General features: G+C 36.8%; 2 protein-coding genes and 1 long non-coding RNA gene across 6 annotated transcripts in view; all 3 read left to right on the top strand.

The window, feature by feature from the left end:
• The first annotated feature begins 1,121 nt into the window (after nt 1–1,121).
• Nucleotides 1,122–16,500, top strand: LOC101746086 (uncharacterized). The gene is made up of 12 exons (XM_004922295.5): nt 1,122–1,393; nt 4,413–4,568; nt 4,816–4,974; nt 6,241–6,375; nt 6,665–6,745; nt 7,762–7,853; nt 8,287–8,727; nt 9,775–9,915; nt 11,045–11,175; nt 11,662–11,745; nt 12,157–12,284; nt 13,001–16,500. Exons 1-12 carry the CDS (start codon nt 1,220–1,222, stop codon nt 13,943–13,945), a joined length of 2,667 nt encoding a protein of 888 aa, XP_004922352.1. The 5' UTR covers nt 1,122–1,219; the 3' UTR covers nt 13,946–16,500.
• A 1,278-nt stretch (nt 16,501–17,778) lies between these two features.
• LOC134199649 (uncharacterized) lies at nt 17,779–19,423 on the top strand. Its single transcript, XR_009974216.1, has 2 exons — nt 17,779–18,104; nt 19,277–19,423. It is a non-coding gene; the product is annotated as an uncharacterized LOC134199649 (long non-coding RNA).
• Nucleotides 19,424–22,040: 2,617 nt separating this feature from the next.
• Nucleotides 22,041–26,950, top strand: part of LOC101746229 (nuclear pore complex protein Nup98-Nup96) — a 47,398-nt gene continuing 42,488 nt past the window's right edge. The window contains exons 1-3 of one of the 4 annotated variants that reach the window (XM_062671001.1): nt 22,041–22,221; nt 26,035–26,161; nt 26,803–26,907. In XM_062671001.1, the coding sequence (XP_062526985.1) occupies nt 26,116–26,161; nt 26,803–26,907 (151 nt within the window). In that variant the 5' untranslated portion in view covers nt 22,041–22,221; nt 26,035–26,115. Of the gene's footprint in view, nt 22,222–22,255; nt 22,372–22,502; nt 22,809–26,034; nt 26,162–26,802; nt 26,908–26,950 lie in introns of those variants that run through there. The other 3 variants (XM_038013893.2, XM_062671004.1, XM_062671003.1) reach the window with 3 other exon arrangements.

A 26,950-nucleotide genomic window follows, 5' to 3' on the forward strand; every position in this document is an offset into this window, starting at 1 on the left:
AACACATCGTTAGTCGGTGGATTTATTGTAATTGGAACAATTAATCCGATCAATTAAAAAAATCGATTAATCAAAGTGAAAACTTCTTTAGTTACCGTATAGTTTTTTTTTTCCTATTTGAGTGACTTCGGTTTTCAAATTATACATACCTACGTAACTTACTGGTGGTAGGACCTAATGTGAGTCCGCACGGGTAGGTACCACCACCCTGCCTATTTCAGCCGTGAAGCAGTAATACGTTTCAGTTTGAAGGGTGGGGCAGCCGTTGCAACTAAACGGATACTTTAAAACTCATATCACCGCCGGGCACCGGTAACCACTTAACACCAGGTGGGCTGTGAGCTTGACCCATCTATGCAATAAAAAATAAATAAAATAAAAACTGATCCATAAAGATAGTCTATGTGCAATATACATTTGTTTTTTATTAACTCCACCGCTACACTCTAATCAGAGTGGTCGCGGCGATCGTGTTTTCAAAAACGAGTCTTTTAAGCCCAACCCACGCGTGTTGTAGGTACTTACATTTAGAAGGCAATCCGTTGCAGCACTGGCTTGGTCATTCCACTTTGCGGAAGTTCTACCGCGCTTGACACTCTCTACCCTGCCCCGCACCACCAGACGCTCGATAGATAATTCCCGTGACACATGTCCAAATAAAGATAAAACACCGTACCGCATACGAGAGTCGCTTAGATATTATTCAATCTTTCAAGAATCGAGTCGTTGGTGCGAAATCTAATCCACGGTATCCTGAGCATTTTTCTCCGGACTACATTAGAAGGGCAGCGTCTAGCCTGTGGCCGTTTTCCAATTACAGCACAAGAGCTCATTATGCGGCATAATGCTCAACTACGCTTCAGCATAATTCGGTATTGTGCGTCACTGAGTCGCATTAAGCTCTGTAATTGGAAAACTACCATTAAGTAATGGTTAATCGCCCCATCTATATTTATTTTAAAAAGAGCAAAACTATGTTTATTTTAAAAAGTGACATGAAGCTGATTAAAATGAAAAAATATTTCATTCCATATTATATTTGCATATTTAAAAGCAGTTTGGTGTGTTACCTGCGCCTTTTCAGTTGGAAAAATGGAACTACTACTACCATCAACTGTCACGCTGTCATTAAATTTCACGATAATGGCGACTGGTGAATGGCGGCAACCGTTCGTCTACGATTGTTTTTCTTTTTGTTTTGTATATTAAACATTAAAACATGGAACGTGCTCTAAATCCTCAGCTGGAGGCGGATACAATATACGAGATATACCGATCGTGCAGGCTGTGCGGTGCGGGCGCTGGTTATAAAATGCCGATCATTCAAAACGTGATCATTGATGATTCGAGCATTGAATTGAGCAAAAAAATACGCGAATGCTTACAAATAAAGGTAAAATTATACGCGGTATCGAATATTCAATGAACAAATTAATTTTAATATTGTTTTTGAGTGCTTGACGATGTATGTTATTTACTGATTCTAAACTTTAAAAAAAAGTTAATTTGACTGTTTATACTTATGTATTTGAAAATTAAAACTTGCTAAATCAAACTAGTACTAGGCATAAGATTTTTGTTTAATATTCTACTGGGAATTCGTATAAATGAGAATTCTTTGTTTTATCAATGAATGCTTCCCAACATATTTAAGTTTGTTAGGAATCATAAAATAGCTCTTAGAAATCTATTCAATAAGAGTATAAGTTACTTGTCACACAATAATGCACAAGATAATTTCACATGTCTTAGGGAATTCACAAGGAAATTATAAAAAAATAAATTTTGTGTTCAATTCCTAGATTGAATAAGAATCTTATTTAAAGTATTTAATAATTTACATATCAAGACATACTTTTCCTATATGGCATGTGTGCCTCACACTCACATCAACAAGAATACTTAGAGAGCATTTCTGCCCAATCTCTGAGGAATCTTTTAGTTGTTCTATATACACACTTAGGCGGAGATTGTGTAGTATTGTTCTAGGGCACCATCATCTCAGATGTTTCGTCCATCCATTTTTGTAAGTCCATGTTGAGATGAAGAATAATAGTTTTTATTTATCTATATATTAATACGTGAAGCAAAAACTTTGTATCCCTTTTTACGAAAATTGCGCAGACGGAGGAGTATGAAATTTTGCACACTTATAGAGAATATAGAGAAGGGAGTCGAGCATGCTAATATTCTTTTTAAATAGTACATTAAAAATACATTACATCAATAAACACACACACACAATATATATATATATATATATATACAGTCGTGGTCAACTAATTAGGGACATTTAAGATAGTGAAGGGCTATAACCGGTTATGTACATTTAAATATAAAACCCTATTGATTTCTCAGCACCTATTATTTGCATAATGTGATCCGATTATTATGCTATAAATGGCTGTAAATAAAAGATTTAATAAACAGAAAAAGTATTTAATATCAAAGATTAAACATGTATTAAATATTAAGGTACAATTCTGTAGTGGACATTTAATTAAGGACAGTAAACTATAATGGAAAATACAGTTACACAAAACTTATAATCTTCAGTGTTATAATATCTTTAACAGCTCCATTTTATTACGTGTAAAATCAGTACCCAGTAGCAAAACCTTTGTTAGTAATTACCGCTTGACACCGACGTGGCATAGACATTATCAGTTTCTGACATGTTTCGACAGGAATGTTTGCCCATGCCTCACAAAAAGCTCCATGAAGTTCATCCAAATTTGTATTACGATAAGTGGCAACTTTTTTCTTGATTTCGTGCCAAAGGTGCTTAATTGGGTTGAGGTCCGGGCTATTTGCTGGCCAATGTAGCACCGATACAAACTGACTGGTAAGAAACGACTTGACTGAATGGGCGGTATGTTTCGGGTCGTTATCCTGCTGAAACGTCCATATAATAGGGAGATGCTCCTCAGCATAGGGAAGCATGGTTTCATCCAATATTGCCTTGTATTGATGTTGGTCTAAGTTACCCTCAACTTTCCTCACAGGCCCCACTCCACGTCCAGAAAATGAACCCCATATTTTAATGTTTCCACCGCCATGTTTCACCTGTTTTTTTGTGAATCTTGGATTCATTTCCGCTTTTACAGGACGCCGTACATATTGTCTTCCATCTGAAGAAATCAAATTAACCTTGGTCTCGTCAGAGAAAAGTACATGTTGCCATTGGGCGTAGGTCCAATGTCCATATTTACGTGCAAATGCCAAACGAGCATTTCTATGTTGTTTCTTCAACAACGGTACTTTGCGAGCCACTCTTCCGAACAACCCTGCTTCTACCAAACGTCGTCGAACGGTCCTCGCAGATACACCGGCTCTTTCGTTGGCCCCAAACACTTCGTGTTTAATTAAAAAAGAGCCTAGAAACGGATCTTTCTTAGCTAACCTGGTTATCATTCTATCTTCTTGCGGAGTCGTTTTTCTCGATCTTTTTGTTCTGGACACATTTAAAGCTGTGTTATAGCGCTTGAAATGTAGCACTGCATTGCATACCATAGTTTTTGAACAATTTAAATGTTGTGCTATCCTTCGGTATGACCAACCACGCTCGATAAACTTTTATTTTTAACGATAACGATAATTTTTCGTAGTGTTGGATCGCAACTTTTATTTTTGCCCATTTTTCTTCAAAATACTTCTCAAAACTTAAAATAAAAAATCTGGATTGCCGCCAAAACGACCACCAATTAAGTGTATAATCTATGACGACCACTAAACAATAAGAAAAGAAACAAAAAAGTATTAAAATACCAATTTTGAAATTAGAAAGCAATACCTCAGTGTCCCTAATTAAATGGCCAGCCAGCATTCTTTGAACCAATAGCACTATGATATTGTATCAGCTATACTGTAAAGAGGTTTAATGTTTAAGAAGTTGTTATTGTTTGTATAATCGCGCACATAAATGACTAATTACACTTACATGTAAAAGATATGGAATATTGCTAAGACTCGTTGGAAAATAAAAAAAATATTCACAATTTGGCTTAACTAGAGATTGTCCCTAATTAGTTGGCCACGACTGTATATATATATATATTATGTACTATTTGTTTATTGCCAAACTTCAACAAAGAAGAAGTGCACAAAGTTAATATTTTTTTTAAATAATGCATAAAAGATACATTAAATAATAAAGAAAATATTACACACACTACATACCATGTATTTGACGCACACACGCATGCATACTATTTATTGTTAAACTTTTGTTCTTGACGTCTGCGGTCAAATTGAGAATAGATTAAATATTGTTTGTCTTTATTAATATTTTTTTATAGTGTAGCTTTGGCGAAATTTGTGATTGTAGTATGTGTACAAACTTACAATTCCAATTAATTATAATCGAATTTCTGCTACTGCGGGACCTCTAGTTCAATGGAAATGTCTTTCAGGTACATCAAGATGATAAGATGCCGCCCCTGATTTGTGAGCTGTGCGTGGATAAAGTGAACGACTTCTATGAGTTCCTGGATATGTGTAGGCGGACAAATATCAGAACCAGGCAGAGACTCGGCCTGCCTGTGAATGTTATGAAGACTGCTGAAAATGTAAGAATGCATTCAAATGACATTGGACTCAACTTTAAATTTAGTCATAATCTATCAATCGTCAAATAAAATAAAATTATTTTAGCTTCAATATTGCCCTGAAGCTTTAACTTGTTTGTTTATATCATAAATAAAAAATCCAATTTGGAAACAATCTGAAATTATATTTCAATATACTTATTGTATTTTGAGTATGTAATTAATACAGATACAAAATTATGAACCGAATTGTATTAAAATTTTTCAGGCGGATAGTAACACATCCATTCTGGGAGTGACCGAGCCTATAGTTTTGAACGATGACTCTGACGATGACCTTCCCATCAAAAAGAAAAGTGTAACGAGAGATAATGACAAAAAAAACAATAAATCTGTCAAAGCGAAAAAGGAAACAGTAACCGAAAAGGTTGGTAATTCTTAAATTAATTTTACATCCACCAATTAATTGAAGTGTTGATATTTTTATCAAGGGATGATGTTGCTAGTTTAATGAAGAACAGTCATAACGTAAAGACAAGCAGCTTACCAAATTAGAAGAATTACTTAATGTTTTTTTGTTTGTTGCATAAATAGATGGACGAGCTCACAGCCCACCTGGTGTTAAGAGCCCATAGACATCTACAACGTAAATGCCGCTAACCACCTTAAGATATAAGTTCTAAGGTCTAAGTATAGTTACAACAGCTTCCCCGCCTTTCAAATCGAAACGAATTACTGCTTCTCAGCAGGGTGGTACCTACCCGTGCGCACTCACAGGAGGTCCAACCCCCAGTAATGTGTGCTCTGGATAAAAATCATTTGCTTGAATCATTTAAATATCTGTCATTGTACCTGTAGTGTTTCAGAGGAGATATTTATTCTCCTTTCCTTAAAAAGGATTACTAAGTGCGGCTTGTATTAAAAGAGGTACATAGTAAACTGACATGGTACCTAACATGTGGGCTTATGTTTATAATTCACTAAATCTATAATATTAATACGTGAAGCAAAAACGTATCTCTATGAAAATTATGTAGACGGAGGAGTATGAAATATCCCACCCTTATTGAGAATATAGAGAGGCAGTGCAGAGTGCTAATATTTTTATTAAAATTATGCCTAAAAGATACAATAAATCGATAAAATAAAAACATTACACACAGTACATGTATTGGACACACACACACAAACTTTCAAACTTCAACTTTTGTTATTGTTCAATTTTTGTAGTCAAATTGACAATAGATTACTATTGTTTGTCTTTAATATTATGTCTGTAGCCTTGGCGAAAGTTGTGATTGTAGAACAATGATTATTAAAGAAATGTGACAATACAACCATAATAATGTCCAAAATTATAATTTAAATTAATTAGTGTCAAATGTCGACCACAGGGCAACCGCTATTTAAATAATAATACATATTAACCCTATTATGTTACCTCGCATTGCTGGTTAGAAAGAGTTGTAGTTTTCTAGAGGTTTTGTTGTCTTCTTACCATTGAACACTTACCGCCACTATAGATCCTGCATGCGTGGTGTATATTACCCTTAAAAAGGGCTTTAGGTCCAAAAACACCTGTCATTAGTCATCTAGGATTAAAATTAAGCTTGGCTATTTTTATACTTGTAATTTTCAGTGCATTTGCCGTCATATTAAATGAATTCATCAAGAATTATTTTTATTTTTTTAGAATGAGACCACACGTTCTAGCAGAAACAGGAAACGTAGCAATGGTTCTTCAGATCTGGAAGAAATACCGTGTCGAGTAACTCGTTCCAGTTTAAATGGTGAACATATAGAAAAACAAGCTTTAAAACAATTAAAGGTATGGAATCCTGTGCTGGAGAACTGATTTTCTCGTACACAAACAGACACAGATTCGACCTACATCTAGTTGAGAATCCTAAGTTATACTAGAGTCATCATCATCATTATTTCCTATTACCCTCTGCTGGGGTGTAGGGCTCGAATCAAATTTTTCCATTACATCGGTCTTGGGCAGTCTGTTCTAGCTCCTCCCACGCCATGCCCAAGACCCCTAGCTCCTGCTCCACCGAGTAGTTTACAAAAAACAGAAATCACTGAACCTAAGATATACTGAATTTTTGTTGCAGAGTTTACTGAAAAATCGTAACGATGAAAAAAGTATTATTAATACCGAGACAAAAGTGAAAATTGAAAATGATTTATCCCATGTAAGTGAATAGAATTTTGTGTTAAAGATCAAAGATAATATTGAGAGCCCTTACATACCATGAGTGATAGCCAACACAATAAATGTCAGAAATGCAAGTTTGAAGTCGAAATTGAAGGTGTAATTATGTGTAGTTAAAATTCTCCTCCTTTTCAATGGTCCTGATGATAACTGAGGATCACAACTCTCAGTGCAGACTGTCAACTGTCACTGGCCTCATGAAGATCTGGCCCCTGATATATCTCTAATGTAACACGTCTAGTGATAAACCTGATCAGTCCGTACCTTGAAACTTCGCACTGCTTTACCGAACTTGTTTATTTTTTTATTTATTGCTTAGATGAGTGGACGAGCTCACAGCTCACCTGGTATTAAGTGGTTACTGGAGCCCATAGACATCTACAACGTAAATTCCGCTACCCACCTTGAGATATAAGTTTTAAAGTCTCAGTATAGTTAGAACAGCTGCACCACCCTTCAAACCAAAACGCATTACTGCTTCACGGTAGAAACAGGCAGGGCGGTGGTACCTACCCGTGTGGACTCACAAGAGGTCCTACCACCAGTAATTACGCAAATTATAATTTGTGCGGATTTGATTTTTATTACATGTTATGTTATTCCTTCACCGTGGAAGTCAATCGTGAACATTGATTGTTAAGTACGTATTTTATTACGAAAATTGGTACCCGCCTGCGGGATTCGAACACCGTTGTATCGCTAGATACGAATGCAAAAGGACATCCATCACTTGATGCAACGATGGAGAGCCTTCACAATCCGTGCCGAGTATTATTTATTTGGCCACTGATTGAACTTCATGAACTTGTGGAAGAAAAAAGGCCAATTCATCATATGTTTAGTACATTATATGAGAGAATAAAGATAACATCACCGTCTCTATAATAAATCTAGCTTAAGAATCATGCAAGTACTTAACATATGTTACAGTAACAGACATCATTGTAACCGTTTATGTTTATTATGGAATACATTACATTATGGTTTTGTTTTCAGTGTGATAGCGATGAGGATTCCTTGTTAGTTCCACGTGTGAAAAGAATAAGGGAGGTCAAGTTAGATATTTTCCCGAAATCCAAGAAAGTCAGGTGTGTATAAATTTTATTGTGTACTAATGATGTATGATGATAAATCTTCAAAGGATTAGGAATTAGAGTAAACTAGTAACAAGATGCAAATAATAACAAACAAAAAAACTAAACATCTGAACACACTTTTAATCTCTAAATAAAATAAATAATGAAAAATAATGGTGTCGGTGAGTCCGCGCGGGTATGTACCACTGCCTTGCCTATTTCTGCCGTAAAGCAGTAATGCGTTTCGGTTTGAAGGGTGTGACAGCCGTTGTAACTATACTGAGACCTTAGAACTTATATTTCAAGGTGGGTGGCGCATTTACATTGTAGATGTCTAGGGCTCCGGTAACCACTTAACACCAGGTGGGCTGTGAGCTCGCACTCACATCTAAGCAATAGAAATAAAAATTAAACGTTATCCAAATGATTAATATGCTTATAACAGAATTTCAGAACCGCCCAAACCTTCATCAAAATCAAAGAAAAAGGTACAGCCGGATAAAGAAGATTTGCCGATCCGTTCGCCTCTCCCGCACAGAAAGGCTAAAGTGCTTCTGACGAGACTGGATTCTCCACCTGCGGCAGTAAAACCACCGGCAACTCCGTTTAGGACCACAAGGAATAGTTTATCGTGCTACATCAGTGATCCGCCCAAACTCCCCGACAGGTCTATGAGTCCACCGAGACAGACCGAGAAGAACACTAAAAGCTCACCCAATCCGGCCAAGTTGAAAAGCAGAAGTGCATCGCTCAGAACTTCTGTCACACCCGAGAACGCTTCGTTGTCAGTGATTAAAAAGTGTGTAATATGCAATCAAAATTATAACTCAATCAAATCCTACAACAATCATATGAGAGTTCACGTACCAACGTACACGAAGTCAATGTAAGTATATATATATATTTTTAATCCATAGAAAAAAAACAATTTTCACCACTTGCTCGAGAGCAGTCAGCGATCTGTGGTGAGTGGTGATTGCTTGTGGCCATCGGCAATGCCCGAGGCATGATCAAGCAGCTTCCCGCGAGTATATATGTACAAAACATAACAGTCGTCGTGGCTTAAAGCATAAGACGTCCGGTGCATTCGTGTGTAGTGATGCACCGGTGTTCGAATCCTGCAGGCGGGTACCAATTGGTCTATTGAAATACGTACTCAACAAATATTCACGATTGACTTCGACGGTGAAGGAATAACATCGTGTAATATAAATCAAACCAGCAAAATTATAAATTGCGTAATTACTGGTGGTAGAACTCTTGTGAGTCCGCGCGGGTAGGTACCACCTCCCTGCCTATTTCTGCCGTGAAGCAGTAATGCGTTTCGGTTTGAAGGATGGGGTAGCCGTTGTAACTATACTTGAGACCTTAGCACTTATATCTCAAGGTGGTTGACGGCATTTACGTTGTAGATGTCTATAGGCTCCAGTAACCACTTAACACTCATCTAAACAATAAAAAAAAACATAAAAGTCTGTTAGTTATTGTTTGGTTTATTTAAGTATATTATGAAACTCTTATATAATTAATACTGTATTTGTCGTAGCATTTTAGGCGCGATAGATTCTTGGGGCTTTATGAGTGGTTGTATAATTTATTATTATTTACAGAACTTCAAATACTTAGGCAGTTCTCGTGGTCATGATTACAATGGTATAGGTCAAAATTTAGCAAATTTCAACATTCTGCATAGTAGTATGTTATTTTATATATATAAAAAACATTTTAGATATGATACAATAGAACGAACAAACAATATTTTCTGCTTGAATGTTTGTTTGACTTGGGCTTATCATGTCAAGATAAGATCGATTGATTTTAAGCGAGAACCTAATTTAGCTTACTTTTGTAGCCACTGGCATTTAAAAGATTTTAGGTATTTTTTCAGTTTTTCTATGACCTCTCGCACCATACTGTACTGTTATACTTGCAGGTTGGCGTGCGACGCTTGTCGCGTGTGGTTCGTGGACAGCATCGAGGCGGCGCGCCACAAACAGCTGCACACATCCGGAAGTTTGCCGTACAAATGTCACAGATGCACCGCTGAGTATAAACTCGTTACAACATACGATGAGTGAGTAACACGTATTATATATATCGACGCTTGAAAGGCAAACGTGACTAAGCGACAATGCGTGAACTTTACAGTAGACTAATTTAAAATTGAAATACCTGAAAAAATCGTATTTTAACGAATCTAGCTGTAGGATTGAAATAATTTTAATAGACCTAGAAATGTATATTTTTTGCGCATCGAATATGGTTATTGCCTATCATTTATGTATAAAGCAGTTATTGTCGCTTAGTCACGTTTGCCTTTCAAGCGTCGATATATAATAATAATATAAGCTGCACGGGAACTCTTGTTGGAGCGGTCGTGGTCTTCATTCAGTATCATTGCTGTGGGCAGATGTTGTGTGACTCACAAGCAATTAAATTTAATTATGGAACATGATTATATTAAAGTATAATCCGTAACTGGTTTTTCTTCTACCTATCAGCCAGTAGCTCCGAGAGGCTATGCTGGTTTCGCTTCGGTTGGGTGGTTATAAAACTGGGCAGACAGGCCGACAGTCCAAGGTTGAAATCAATCTAGGTGTAATGTAGGTATAATGTGGGTATAATCTATAGGTATACCAGCTGACCCGGCAAACATTGTTTTGCCATATATTATATAAGATTTCTAGGGAAATTAAAGTTTTTAATTAACAAATAAAAAATAAGGGTTGATCGTACAGGGGTGAAAATTTTGGGTTGTATGTATTTTGTATGCTGTATCATAAAAAAATAAAAACAAATTTTGTCTAAAAAATAAATAAAAAAAATTAGGGGTGGACCCTTAACATTTAGAGGGATGAAAAATAGATGTTGTCCGATTCTCCACCCTGGCCGATATGCGCGCTAAGATTCACGAAAACCGGAGTCGCTTCGGAGGAGTTCAATCACGCAAACCGTGACACGAGAATTTTATATATTAGATTAATAATAATAATATAAATACTTCATTAAAATATTGGACGCTACTCGTTGCTAACGCTCGCGCTGGCCTGTAACCGGTATACTACGCGCATGCGTACGAGTGCCACGCACTCACTCTCAGTCTGTCTCTTTCTTACCCAAGGCAGCGTTACACGTTTAACGCAACCTTGTTGGAAGTCGCATTAGAAGTTTCACTTTGAAAATAATTGAATTGTTTATTGCAGGCACTTTAAGAACGACTGCATACCGTTCGACGAGGTGCCGGACGTCAAGTGCGAGGATTGCTGGCGATATTTCGCTACGGACAACCTGCTCATACAGCATAACTGTGCCGGCGAGGACGGTCGACCTGGCGGTAAGTGACGCTCCTCTTGTAATCCGCAAAAAGTCTGTAATGTAGCCAACATAAAAAAAAAGCTGCAGGGAGGTAGAAAGCAATAAAAATCAAACCAGTAAAATTATAATTTGCGTAATTACTGGTCGCGCGGGTAGTACCACCACCCTCCCTACTTCAGCCGTGAAGCAGTAATGCGTTTCGGTTTGAAGGGTGGGGCAGCCGTTGTAACTATACTTGAGACCTTAGAACTTATATCTCGAGGTGAGTGGCGCATTTACGTTGTAGATGTCTATGAGCTCCAGTAACCACTTAACACCAGGTGGGCTGTGAACTCGTCCAACCATCTAAGCAATAAAAAAAAAGAATAATGTAGACTAAAGCATGACTCCAGATAGGGTTGAAAAATATGTAACTACAGACAGGACAGGTATGAGTACCAAATCTGGAATTAGCCCCCTACATAACTGCTATTTCATAGCTTTTTTGATTTTTTTTTATTCGCAGGGAAATGTATGAAATGCAAAAGAAATTATGTACTACTGAAGAATCTCAAAAAACATGAAGAGACTTGTACATTTAGAAGTAGATGTAAGTATAAGGATGCCAGTACTATTTGAATGCACGTTAAAACTAATGCATGGTTAATTTCGGACAAAACAATATTTCAAAAGACATGAAACACAATGCAATATTTATTATATCAGTCAAACATCAGAGTTAGCTCTCTGGGTCAGTGACCCCACGTGATAGATATCTTACCCAGTTTATGTATCTCCGTCTTTATAACTCAAATTTGTATGGAGTTGGAACGTTTGCCGTTAGAGAGCTACTAAACACTTCAACAAAGAGCAAATAAATCTCTTCATCATGCGAACATTCGCCCAGCGTGGGAATCGAATTCACGAACCTCGGCGCCACACCTAGGGGTGATAACTTATTCACCACCAAGTCAGTTTGAGTATGTGAATTGTGTTCTAAAAAAATAAACGTTATTTTTAGTATACGGGGCTACTGTCGACCCAGAAATCGCAGCCAGGTTGATGCCAGCACAAGTGAGGATATGCCGATGTGATATACTGCTGAAGAACATGGTCAATGGACATTATGTGGTATCTGGTGATCTTGATGTGAGTACAGTTTTAATGCGATTTAAAATATTATTATACTTGGCATTTATGGTATCTATCTCATCTAAGAAATGAATAACTGCTACACTCCCTCTGGATTCAATTCATCAAATTTATATTAGAAATATTATAATTATATTGAAAAATAATAGTAATGAAAGAATAAAATATAAAAAAAGGAAAGGTGGGTAACTATAAAAAGGCTAATAGCACACAGACCAAGGAATTCACAAAGAATAACTTCTGTTTGGAATTTAGAAGATACATAGCATGTAATGTTAGTAATTAAATACGGAAATCACTCGCTCTATTATTTCATGCCCACATCTCTGAACTGATTTCGATGATATTTAGTCTGGTTTGAACCCTGGGAAAATGTAGGTTACCTTTATGGTCACCCCACTCGCACGAAGTGGGGTGACAATAAAGCACCCCAGAATTAAGTTGGGGATGGAAAGATAATACAATGTAGTAGTATATTATTTTTAGAATTTTTTTATATATCTCTTCCTTGTAACTATGTTAGTACAATTGGTTATAATATATTTTAATGTGTTTTTTTTGTTTGTGTGAAGGCTTTCTGGCTTTTGTCTTCATGTCTACTCCACAAGATTCCATTGGCATTGCATCAACTCCCATCTTTCGTAACTTTTAAAATAGATGAAAACTGATGTGATCGATGAAGTAGTTATTATAAAATTCTATCTGATTTACAGGATTTCGGTCTCGACAAGAGCTGCTTCTATCCATACTCGGCGAGGAGCATACGAGTTAAAACCGAGCCGGTATTGAAAAATGACAACATGGTGAACATAACCCAAGACATCACGGACGTTTTCGATTCTGACACCGAGATATCTCGCTGGGACTCGGACAACAATTCCAATGGAACGTCAAAAGTCAAAACGTCAAATTTGACAGCAAAACCGAAGCTGTCAAATGAAATTGAAGCACACGGTAAAAGCGACGCCTTTGACGCTGCCAACGACAGCGAATTTGACATAAGCAGCAATATTAATTGCATTATCGATGGCTTAGATCGCGACGAAGAAAATCGATTAGTTGATGATAAAGAAAAATCGGATGCGGTAATCGATTTCGATTGTCGATCGATCGATACTGACGCGGGATCGTTGAGTTTACTCGACGAAACAACCAAAACTATGAATGATGATGCAATTGTTCATAATGATGAACTAACCGATAGGAACAGTGATAGTGCTCAATTTGATAACGGTGTTGATGTTTCAGTGATAAGTGAAAAAGACACAAATGAGGTAGAACTAAGTGTAAATGAAAACAGTGCGATGATTACGTGTAATGGGGCAGTAACAGACAGCAGTACTGGAATTGATAGTGCAGTTATTAATAGTAAAGTGTACGAGAAATCGAATAGCTTTGATATTGAAACTCTTTTGAACAAAACCGAGAGCTCGTCAAAAAGCTTCAGTGAAGAACGAAATGCAAGCCCATTTGCCCAACAAATTGGAGACAATCAATTCGAGATTAATGAGAAGACTGATTGTGAAGTCACTGGGGAGCCGGAACATTGCAGCAAGAGTGCTGATCAAAACGATAAGATAAACATTGAAGATCTGCTCGACGGTAAGCGAATGGAACTGGACGATACCTCAAATGATGATTTCAATTTCGATGTGTAGTTTAGTTGGACGTGTAGTACCTTCACTTCAGTGGCGGTGCCATGCGGTGACTTGGGTCTCAGGCCACTAGTTAAGGAATTGTGGTTTTTTTTTTAGTTTCCGGAAATAATTAAAACTACTTCAATGGTTTCATTTCGCGTTTATGATTGTCAATATATTATTAGCGTTTCAATAACTGTATACATAGTTTTTGTATTTACACCCAACTGCGATGCTACTTGTTGGCATTTTGATATTGTTGTAACTACCGTCTAATGTTGCTATTAAAAAAAATATTGTTTTAATTAAAGTAAAAGTCAAGTGATTTGCAGGATTAAGTATTGCGTATGTATTAAGTTTATGAGCTAGTTTATGAGTTGTAAATATTCCACAATATTAGGTCCTATGGTCATACAGTGTAGCTTACAATCTATACATAGAGTGTCGGTAAACAAATTAAAAACTGTAATTAAAGTCTATGGAAATGCTCACTTATAGGTTCACGATTGACTCTTGATGAAGACATGATGTCGTAGCAGTAGCCTCAAGGTGTTATTTTGGCTTCACTGCTACTGCTGAGTGAGGTCACAAAGCTCAATATGATGAGAGTATGCTAACAGTGACCCTAGCAAGAGCAGTGCCTTGCTGAGACTACAACCGGATCGGAAACGCGACCCACTGAGTAGATCCGGCAAAACTCAGCTGTTTGTGTTTCTGCAGGTTAGATGGCACGACGAACTCTTGAAGAATCTGAGAATAGGGACATGTTTAACCCTTTGCCTGCAGTGTAGGTCACCGGTGCCCTACGCGGCGCACTAAGTAACTAATAATATTATGAATTTGTAATTATTGTTGGTAGGGTATATTTGTAAGTAGATTACCATGTTCACCATAAACAGAGTTCGTTCACGCGTTAATGAAGTAAAACAACAAAACAAAAATAACTTTTAAAAATACTTATGACTTGGTTTTTTTTTATCTTTTCTGTTAGAGTCTGCTGTACTACATTTGTAAAATTCTTATATTAAGATTTACAATTTTTAATTGTTTTGCGTAGACAATTATTAGAACCAATTATATATTCAATTTGTATGTCTCAAATCATGGATATAAATGATCTTGTGTTTTTTCTGTTCCGAGTTGAATGTAGCATGTATTTTTTTGTTTTTGTTTCTCTCGTTATGTCGGTCACCATTTTATTTCTTGCAATGATTACAGAAACAGAACGAAGAATCACTGAGTACTTGATTAGATGTAAATATTTTGAATGTGTAATTTTTATAAAAAAAACTACCCCTGAATGAAATGTCACATTAATAGTCTAGAATATACTTTTGAAGTGAAACTTCTTTAGGCGCGTTGAAAGTAAAATTTAACTCGCGACAGATTCGTTACGGCTAGAGATAAAAGACAAAAGTTGAGTGAGAAAATAGATAGAGCGTCTCGTGAACCACTCGACCGCGGAGATAGGGAAAGGATAAAGTGAGCTAGGTCGTTTCTCTTATACACAGCATTCCCTATTACAAGAGAAATTTCGTGCAAGTCTGAAAATAAAGAACCGCAATACTAGACACCGCAAAAGAAGTTTCACTTCTTTCACGTGCACCAAGTTACAAGCGCAACATTTTTTTTTTATTCTATAAATTTTGTACTTATGAATTAAGCATAGATAAAAATATTCGGTAAAATCGACGTTAGGATAGAGAGTTCCATTATTTATTAAAATCGTAACGAATGAATATTCAGGTTGACCCTTAAGAGGTTAGTGAAGAACCCGCCTTAAGACATGAGTTCTAAGGCGGTGGTAGGACCTCTGGGAGTTCGCACGGGTAGGTACCACCAACCCGTCTATTTCTGCCGTGAAACAGTAATGCGTTTCGGTTTGAAGGGTGGAGTAGCCGTTGTATCTATACTGAGACCTTAGTACCTATATCTCAAGGTGGGTGACGCATTTACGCTGTAGATGTCTATGGGCTCTAGTAACCACTTAACACCAGGTGAACTGTGACCTTGTTCACCCATCTAAACAAAAAATAAAAAAAAATAAACTCATAAAATCGAGGGCTGAAGAAAGCCTTTCACCCCTCGATTATATTTTTGTTATGAATTCATTTTCAATAAAAAATGTCTGTCATACTTATTCCCCATGAATTTAGTTTATACCCGCAAATTCATTTTATAATTTTTGGCCTGTAAACATCTCTAGGCTATGTAGCTTGAGAACAGACAGACAAGAGCACTAATTGTTTATTAACATAATATGGGCTATTATACTCTGTATATTTTTCTACTTGTCTCAGCGTTTAATAAATATATACAACATATGAAAAACTATTTGACCAATTCCAACAGACGTGGGTATTTGTATAATACTTATAAAGTGCACTGAATAAAAAAAAGAAATCATCACAGTTTTTTTTCACTGTTTTGTAGTTATGAAATTGTAAGTAAGGCTTTTTGTACTGTTTAATATAAATAATGTTAGTTTCTAAGAGTATAATTCTGTTAAGAAATTGCTAGAGAGCCGATTTATTAATACGAATAATTATAAAAAAATAAGAGTTATTTTTATGATATTTATTGTTTTTTTTTTTTACGTTCCACCTCCATTTATAGGCCACGATACTTAAATCTACACGATTATCTGTCGTCACGACAAAGTGGGGACGCGCCATAAGGGCCTATTCTAGTTACGTACGGACCGGTACCTATAGTAGAATTATTTTGTCCGTGCAGTTAGAAAAAATCGGAGCGGTGAAGCGAGTATTTCACTCTCTCTTCCACTCACGAGCCTGGACGGGCATAGTGATGCGCATTATTGCTGTCGACAATCGATAGTGTATTTAGTTTTGTCATTTTGTGGGTTAGTGATAAAAATGAAAGAAAAAACCACTAATCGAACACTTACACCACAAATCGCCTCAGCAAGTTAACGAGAACGGCAGAAATTAACACTTAGTAACTTTTAGGGATCTATTCTTATTTCAGTGAAAATTTTAACACATTGTTGATAACAACACGTGCAAATATTATTTTGAATAAATTCTACCGTTTTGATACAAAACAAAGGAGTAGCCATTGTGTCACTAAATAAATTTAGAGAACGAATGCATAAAAACACATTTCTCTTCGACATAATGTAGGTACTATAATTTGCAGGTAAATACAAATGACTCATAACATAACAATGTCTCACCACCCTTCGCCGTGTACCTGCCTTCGATGACTCATTTGATTTTATCGATAATGGTGTTGCGTCCGCGCTACATGCTCACCGCCCTAGCCGGTCTATGTTTTATGACCCAAACTGCACGGACAAAATAATTCTACTATAGGTGAGCTCACCCTGAAAGAATTTGCTAACACAGTTAAATTATTATAATCTTGTTTTGAAATATTAGTTTGAATGGGAAGCGTAAATTTGATTATCCACTTCGTTCAATTTTTCGAATGCAGTACGAAAATGTCGAAGTAAATCTTGCATTAATACGCTAATATCGCCGCCATCGCCATTTCCGTCACCGAAACTCGATAGTTTGTCAATTGTTTCGCACCAAAACTTTTCATACTCATCACTAGGCATTATATCGTTCAATTTCTTGATCATGCTTAAGAAAATCACCGTACTCAATTCCAGATTTGCCTCCCGTAGAACTAATGGTTTGTTAATTGACATTAAATTGTTCTTTAAAATCGATAAATGATTCCTGAAGCGATCGAGTTCCAACCCTTCAATATATTCAATTCCCTTCCGTATTGTAACATTGTTGTGTTTGCTGTTAACGCCGAAATCGATTTGTTTCAACGTGTCTGTCATCGCAATAAAACAAATTTTTAATTTAATATCGTCAAACTTCAGGAGAATGTCAATGATGTTGACAGTGAACTTAATGAAGCTGTCATTTGACTGACAAATTCCGAATTTAGCGGACGCGTGTTTGTTTTCCACGGTCATTAGTTTGTCAATTTCATTTCCAAATATGGCTGAAACGTTTTCATTGTTAGTGATGCCTTTTTTAATCAATTTGTACTTCAGTATGTTCATTAGGCGATGCAATGTACTATTCAATGTTTGCAGAGTATTTATAACAACCTTCTGCATTCCATCTTTCGTTTTTATGGATTGTTTTTTTGTTGTATCTACAAAAGCACCGTATTTTATTTTGAAATTGCGCGCCAGGTAATCTATTTCTTTATTTATCTTGTAATCGTTTATTTTCTTTTTTATGTTAATGAATATTTTCAAGGATTGCTTTAATGTGTGCTCTAAAAAGGACACGACTTTTTTTGTCTTTTTTAACCTGAATGGGTTTCTCCTCGAAAAATTTCGAGTTCAAATCATCATTTTTCATTTCCGATATATACATTTTCGATGTTACACTAGTTATATCTGCTACAGGAATGTAAGATACTACGTTTGGAGTGGTCTTTTTGTCATCTTTATGAACAATGTCGGTTGTAAAGTCAATTACCGTATTAACATTGTCATTACGGAGTCTTAATAATTTGACGCCATTGAAGTGTTTCGTTGTACTATCGACGATCGGTTTGATTTTATAGTCGAGTTTCAAATTCGGCCCAAAATCAATGACTCCATTTAGTTTAATTATAACGGCTATGGCTTCGGATAATATCTGAAAGCATATTGGTATGATTTTCGTAAAACAAATAAACAGGTACAGATAATATTATAACGGTAGCTATGACAGAACAGATTTTGTTTTTGAATTATTCGCTCTCCCTCTCTTGCCCCTGAATGATCATTAACAATACACGCATAAAAAAGTGCTATGGGATTTTATTATCGAATCAGCCCTAAAATAAGTTCAGCGCTCTTAACTTCCTATATGGTCCTTCGAGCCGGATATGAACCAATGACCATAGATATGGCGACTGTGACTTGATACCGGAACAATTCTTCTGCGAGGCGGTAAACTCGCAGAAGTCGAGCATCACCTTCCAGCACACGGCAGCCACGCATCGCTGCTACGACGGTCGGCAGCAACAAGTTCGGTCCAATTTGCGCGAGACGAGGATAGGATCCTACCTGTATTAGGAGTAGGTAGAGTGGGTCGCGAGCGAAGCGCACGAATAAGACCAGAAGTCGAAACGCTCTCTCGTCTTGGCTTGTCTCATTACTAAGCAGACAATGAAAGTGAGCGGTTCTGTTGGGCAGCTGAGTATAACATCTAAAGTTCATCAAATTCATTTTATTTCTGTAATTCGATTACTTACCCGATTACAGAACGACAGAGTTAGGTAAAGCAGTTTTCCCGCCCCCAAAAAACTGGAACACGCGACTGCTTTGTGGCGAAAATAAGCAGCATGTTAGCATCTAACCCGTACTTACAGCATGCCGTGCAAGCTAATTGATGGTATCGAGTGTATACCACCACCGCCCGTCTTCGTTTTGAACGCTTCCAATACGCAATAAGATTGTTCTACTCACGTATGTTAAATGGAAATAAATGATAAGCATTTTCGCTGCGTTAACGATAACATTCTTTTAACTACAGTATAAGTCGTTTTGTGCCCGTAGGTACGATTTTTTTATGGCATTTCGTGCGTTTATTGCATTTTTGTTTGATTGTTTGCAAGTTGTATGGTCGTCTAGTTCGGTTTTGATAGTATTATGTGGGATTCGTGAAATATTTATTTGTAGCCTTTTTTTTTTTGCCTAGATGTGTAGACAAGCTCACAGCCCACCTGGTGTTAAGTGGTTACTGGATCCCATAGACATTTACAACGTAAATGCGCCACCCACCTTGAGATATAAGTTCTAAGGTCTCAGTATAGTTACAACAGCTGCCCTACCTTTCAAACCGAAACGGATTACTGATTCACGGCAGAAATAGGCGGGGCGGTGGTACCTACCCGTGCGGACTCACAAGAGGTCCTACCACCAGCCTTAAAACTGTTCTTAACAGGCATAAATTTTTTTCCCTCTACCCATTCGCTGGATGCTTATGAGACTATTCCAGCTACGATTGGACGGGTAGGTGAGTTCACGGGTCAACCTAAGGGAATTTGCTAACACTAGCCCTACCAAGAGCAGTGCTTTGCAGATTCTACCACCGGATTGGAATTGCTATCCACTGAGAAGATCCGGTGAGAAACTGGCTTATGGAGTAACACAATAGTGTTGTACCTAATTACAATAGTGATCAAATTTACAATCGTTATTAGAAGAATGACAAATTTCAGGTCATCACTTAATAGTCATGAGTTTGTGCGTGTGTGTTCAATACTAATCAATGTTGCATTAATTATCTATTAATATCAAAACTAATTGAGAAACGACATCTTGATCCCTCAAAAAGTGTATTGTCTATGATCTTGACACCAAATGCCACTAGAACGTCGTTAATTTTAAAGGTTGTCAGCCAGAGTACCTGAAAATTCAACGATGTCCATAGCCTCTTTTTCAAACAGGTTGCGTTTGAGGTGCCTCCATAGCATGCCTCGAATGCCTTTTAACTTTGAGGACCGTGGTCTAAACCACAGTAATAGATTTAAAGTTCAGCCGAAAACACATGAAGTCAGCGTCGGAGCGTTACTTCGATAAGGCTATACGTCATGATAATCGTCTTAACGTTGCCGCCGCTGATTACTCTCCGAATCCTGATCACGCAGGAGCTAGTTACCGTCGACGCCCTAGACACGTCCTTACGGATCCATCAGATCCAATAACACTTGCTTTAAATGCCTTCACCTCTAACGCTAGGAGCAGGCTTACACCCCGGTAACCGAAATCGTCGTCGTCGTCGAAATCGGCAAAGAATTCGACGTGCAAGCTAACCCATGCATCGGCCCGCTAAGTTTCTCGCCGGATCTTCTCAGCGAGTCGTGATTCCGATCCGGTAGTAGATTCATTCACGAAGCAGTTGCTCTTGAGTTGTTAGGTCTCGTTTGGAGGCGTTTGGGCAGCTGTTAGCTAATCCCAACCCTCCTGGCTGAGCCCGTGCTCACCCACCTGTCCTGGTAAAACTGGAAAGGCCTCTGAGCCACCAGTAATCCATCATTCATAAGAAAAAACCTTTAAAGACCGGAACGCATGTTTATGGACACACTCTAGAAAACTTGGATACGTTCCGTCATGACATATTCAAGTGTAGTGTTCGCTCACGCGCTCCACACTCACATAAACTCCAGGTCAGCCAATCCCGTTTCTACAAGATAGCCTTCGAAGCACATTAGTATGTAAGGAATTAACGACATCCAATTAAAACCAACACGTGAAGGTACCGTCACAACGCTTCTTCGAAAGAGCGGTGCGACGCGATAACCTTTTTATTGTGGCTGTCTTTAACTACATAATCGTCACAGACGACGGGGCACATCGGGACACTCCCGATTCACTCTCGGTGCTTTCAGACTGTCTAAGCACTGATCACCGCTCTCATCGAACTCGTCAATTAACCCATAGACACAGTCTAATGTCTTTCTCATCGATTTTTTTTGTGGGTTGCGATTCCGATCCGGTATTAGATTCAGCGAAGCACAGTTTTTGTTCTGGGTCAATGTTAGCTCGGGTTAAGCCAGTACTTGCTGGATCATGACGGAAATAGACAGTGTAATAATCCACCACCAGTAAAATTAGAGGAAGAGGCAGAGAGAATTATAAAGGAAAAAAAAATAAAAAAAGTCTTCTGTGGTTTAATTAAATAAAACCATATTTTGAAGTGACTTTTCGACATCATTGTGAAGAAGATTTTGACTTCCAAACAGATTTTAATAAATTAAACTACGAGTGTGACGTTATTATCGAATTTCATGCAAACCTAAGTATAGCCCTTTTCAAGTTCCAAGGAAGTCTGGAAGACACGTTTTATATTAATCTAAGTTACATAACAAAGGAGTTGGCATTGTTGTTACTTATGAACTAGTCTGATTTATCAATTCTTAGTTCCTTGGCATAAGAAAACAGCCTTGTTAATTCCACTTTTTAATTTTATGAGCTATGTTAGTGACTTGGGATCTCGGTCTGGCCATTGCCCTAATCGAATTTTAGCGATCTTGGATTATGTAGTAATATTTTAAAAACTTATTAAAATTTATTTGTCCATGATTTGTTTTTTTTTTCTTAAAAATTAAATTTTTAAATGGATTCAACAATCTAAGTTGAAATTGTCGATGGTCAGATCATTGTTTTGTTTACCTACTGAAGCCGATGTATTCTGCGTTTTCTTCTTAATAACAAGTATTATATGTAATTAAGTACTATTAAAGTGAACAAGAAAAGGAGAACGGTTTTTCGTGCATTTAAAGCCGCACAACAATCTTTCGATACGAACACGGTAAGATTCTTGAGTTTCCAACGTTATGTCGATTACCCGACCGATTTGTAAGATCCTAATTTGAATTGATAAAATAACAATAGTTGAGATAATAACCACGAAATTTGTGTTTATACTTGTTACGAAGTATTAGTGAAAACTGTAAATTAGGTAATTGAAATATCTTCGAAACATCTTCGTTATTTTTAATTTCTTGCTTATTATACCATCCTCAAAAACATAAATCAAACGAGTATTGCGACACTCTTAATTTCGTTTGGTTTTACCTCAAAATTGACGTCACACGTTTTGGTTGCAAAATTTTCTAATAAAATTGTGAAATTCGTTGTGCAATAAAAAGCTAATATAAATAAGCATACAGCAACAATGCTTTACGGTTGCGAGTTATCGCTATAAAGTGCAATACCAACGGAAATTCTCTAAACGTCTTGTGGTTAGGTTAAGTACTGCGTCTAAAATTTAAAATTAATAGAATTCAAATAGACACAGAGTTATATTTAAAATACGTTTTGCAATAAAAGTGAATAAATTGAAAGAATTTAATAGTAAAATTCAAAAATACTATTGTTAGAAATTCTGATAATAGTGTAGGTATTTGTATACTTTTTTCAATATTTTTATTTTTGATTTTAAAAACGACTAATCTTATAAAATATAAACTAAAATCTAATTAAGGTTAAGTTTTGTAAAATTTAAAAGTATTTTTTTTTTGTAAAACTTAGTGATATTTTTATTGTCTCTAGAGAGAAACTAGCAGTTGTCTTTGAAAACAGTAACATTGCCTTTGTAGACAGACATTCTATTAATTTTCAAACACATATAAACCGACAATTATGGCAGTCATCACGAAACATGAACTTTTGAAGTGGAATGACTGAATTATTCCTAAATGACTTTATTCTAGGCTATCAGAAACATCATAACTCCCAACTGTATGAATTCAGAGGAAAAAATTGTCTTCTCACTGACTATTTTACCAACAAAGCTATGGTCTTACTAACAGTATTATAAACTAAACACGTTGCACACTGGCATTACAGAGTCCTATGAGCCTGTATGGGTAGATACCACTGTCATGCCTGTTTTTGCTATGAAGCAGCAATATATTACGGCTTTAAGCAGGGAAAAGCTACAACTAACTTAGAACTCATCTCTCGAGGTGGCTGGCGGTATTTATGTTGTTGATGTCTAAGGGCTGCAGTAACTCCATAAAAAGGAATTCCAAAGAAACCAAATAACATTAGGCTTAGTGGTGATTAAAATTGTTGATTTGGCCAACATATTCAAATAGATAAGATCTTGGAATTATGATCCAATTTAATCTAATTATTTCATTAAATTTTTTTATTACTATACAACTGGGACATGGATCTCACGTTTTTAGGTGGGTGGTGGCATTATGTGCTCTGCTAGCCACTTAACCAAGCCAGGACACCCAAGAGAACGCTCACACTTCAATACTTTTAAAAAAATTATTAAAGGGGTTGTCGTTCTAATGAACTATTTGAAATTTATCTATAGTTTGAGAACCACACCAGCTGTAGCTGGAGCAGTTCTCATTCCTAATACCCGGAACTGTCATAGTTTTTGCCGCATACTGTGCACTATTTCTCAAGCACACAGGACATGTCTTAGAATAAGGATGTGTTTCAAACATAGCCTTTAGGATTGAAAAGTTGCATAATAATTTTGGCCATGGTTTTATTGGTTACCGATAGTGTTTTTTTATAGCTTTGATGGGTGGACAAGCTCATGGTCCACTTGGTGTTAATTTTTTTTTATTGCCTTTGTAGGCAGACAAGCATACGGCCCACCTGATGGTGAGTGGTTACCGTCGCCCATGGACTTCAGCAATGCCAGGGGCACAGCCAAGCTGCTGCCTACCGCTTAATACTCTCCACAAGCCTCATTTGAATAAACTGGTAACCTAACCCCATAAGAGATCTGCAATGTAGATGCCACCACCCACCTCAAGATATGAGTTGTAAGGTCTCAATTTGAACAGTACAATGTTGGTGAACAACACCTGGGCCCATATCTGTCTGAAATCAAAGACTATAAAAAAGTTAATATGGGAAATAAATTTAAATAATATTTTTCCTTATAAATTTCACTATAGCATGACTCATTTGTGACCTTTTACTTTCATTCTTGGAATATCTGTGTCATGACATTGATTTCATAATTGAACACACTGAACCACTGTGTAATAAGATCCTTCTACTCTTGGTCATTATATATAAAGAGTCCTATTCATAAAACATGTTTTAATTTCAAGAACATTTTACACTGCATTTTGTTACATGATAGTGTAGCCATCTGTTATTGTGTATTGCTGAAGCAAGCACCAGTATTTTGTTAATAAAACAATGTTTGGACTAAATAATATATTGTACTACTAATAAAAATATATTATATGTACCCACAAACTATAAAGTAAACATAAAATTTGAAATAATTAAACTCTTACAAACTACGAAATGAAAAGGGTACTATTTGAAGTAGCTGTATAAAAACAACTATATACCAAAAAAAATATAATAGGGTAACATAAACAAAAAAATTTACAAACTTTAAAATAAAACAAAAAGGTTTCTTTATATAAGACTGATTAATAGCAAATATACAAACTCTTATATAATTATCTTATATATATAAAAAAAAATCGTTATATAATTTATAATTATATTGCATCTCATTCTAAATGAACTGTATGTTCTTATAGGTACTAATACTAATAGTCTCTAGTACATCAATTAAAAAAAAAACTTTAATCAGATAATACAAGATCAAATTTATGTACAAGATGTTATCTAATTGTTCCTAGTGTAGCTGGAATAGGCTTTTTTTATTTATTGCTTAGATGGGTGGATGAGCTCACAACCCACCTGGTGTTAAATGGTTACTGGAGCCCATAGACATCTACAACGTAAATGCGCCACCCACCTTGAGATATAAGTTCTAAGATTTCAGTATAGTAACTTTTTTTTTCCATACCTATGCTGATAGCCTTGAGAGGCTATTTCAGCATCGCCCTAACATGTAAGTGAGCTCACGCGGCTCGAACCGGAGTGTTGCTAACACTGGCCCTAGCAAGAGCAGTGCTTCGCAGAATCTACCACTGGATCGGAAACGCGACCCACAGAAGATCCGGCGAGAAACTTAAGTGGGCTGTGTCTATTGGTTAATTCACTCGTCGAGACCTTCGTCGCAAGCGACGGGTTCGACGAGGAAAGTAGCTTAAAAAAACATTAACCTCGCACAATGTACAATGCTTCTTATATCCCAAATAATAATCTTAGAGGTCAGATATACAGTGGTATTTATAATTTAACGAAATCTTATTTATGCCATTTGGTGGGGAGAGATGCTAATAGTTTTTGGGTTCAACACACTTGACTAATGCACTTTTGCATGGGATAGGCAGGCAAGCATAGAAATTAATGGAAAAGGGGAAGTCTGTAAGTAGCAACCGTAACAGAGATAATAGACTAAGGTTATTATGGTATAGGCATGTTATACCAGGAGGTGATCATGTGGTCAATAAGTCCCTGGGCATGGTGATGTGTGGAGGGGGTGGGTGTCCTGAAAAGATTTGGATGTACGGTGTGTAAGGGGTATTGCGAGAAAACGGTTTCAGTGCAAAGATGATGATGAAGTGATATGATAGGCCTGAATGGAAAACGAGTATATCCTCCATCGACCCCACATAGTGGGATAAGGGCAGAAAAAGGTAGACAAGCATCCACATGATGATGAGTGTCTTTAATATAATTGCGCTCACCGATCTTAATTCATTTTCCATAATTTCAGGGTCTCATGATGGTACAGACCATTTGATCTTCAAGTGAGTGGAAGTTAATTTTGGACTCTGCATCAGGAGAAGCTTTCATAATGTTTCCCAAACAGACTTTTGGCAGTAATGCCACTTCAGGTTTTGGTGAGTACCCACAATCATGTTGGCCGTTTTTGGCTCATTATTGCTGTAAGAGAATTTCATAACAGAAGCTTTAGAATGAATAGAGGTGAAACCACAATATATATATTTTTCGGTAAAATTAAAATTTGTTTTATAGTTTAATCTTGCATTGATTATTGTCATTATAATATTTAGAACGTCTCAAATAGTTTAGAGTAAAAAAAAAATCGCGAGAACAAACTGTAAAAATAGTTAAAATTATGTTCAATAAAGACTGGATGGGGGTCATAGTGGGTCTCTCCCTCCCCATGAGTGGGCCTCCTCCCACAAGGTGCACCGACCATCTGTTGAGGGTCGCGGGAATTCGCTAGATACACACAGTGCAGGAATGGTCATTATGGCGAGGCTTGGGGAAACCCTTGTCCACCAGTGGACGTTGTGAAAAAACAATGATTAATTAATGTTACTTTCTTGGCGATCTTCAGTTTTAAGTAGTGGTAGCTTAATAGTTTTTTTTTTGTATTCCCAATTGAATTTTGTTGTTTTTTTTGCTTAATGAGAAATATTTTTTAGTAGTTTAGGGTGTAATGCTATTATTATTCAGACTTAAGTCCTTAAGCGGAACGCGGGCCTGATCAAAAAATAAAAATTGTTTGTTAAAGGTTCCTTCAATTCTGGCGCGACAACTTCGTCCCCTTTTGGCGGATTCAAACCTGCCACAGGATCTTTTGGTGCGAGCACGTCAACGCAGCCCGCCACTGGTGGAGGTAGGTTCGGCTTTTGAGTAGACCTGATGTATTAACATAGCAC

The sequence above is a fragment of the Bombyx mori genome, chromosome 11, assembly GCF_030269925.1.
Source record: "Bombyx mori chromosome 11, ASM3026992v2".
NCBI lineage: Eukaryota > Metazoa > Arthropoda > Insecta > Lepidoptera > Bombycidae > Bombyx > Bombyx mori.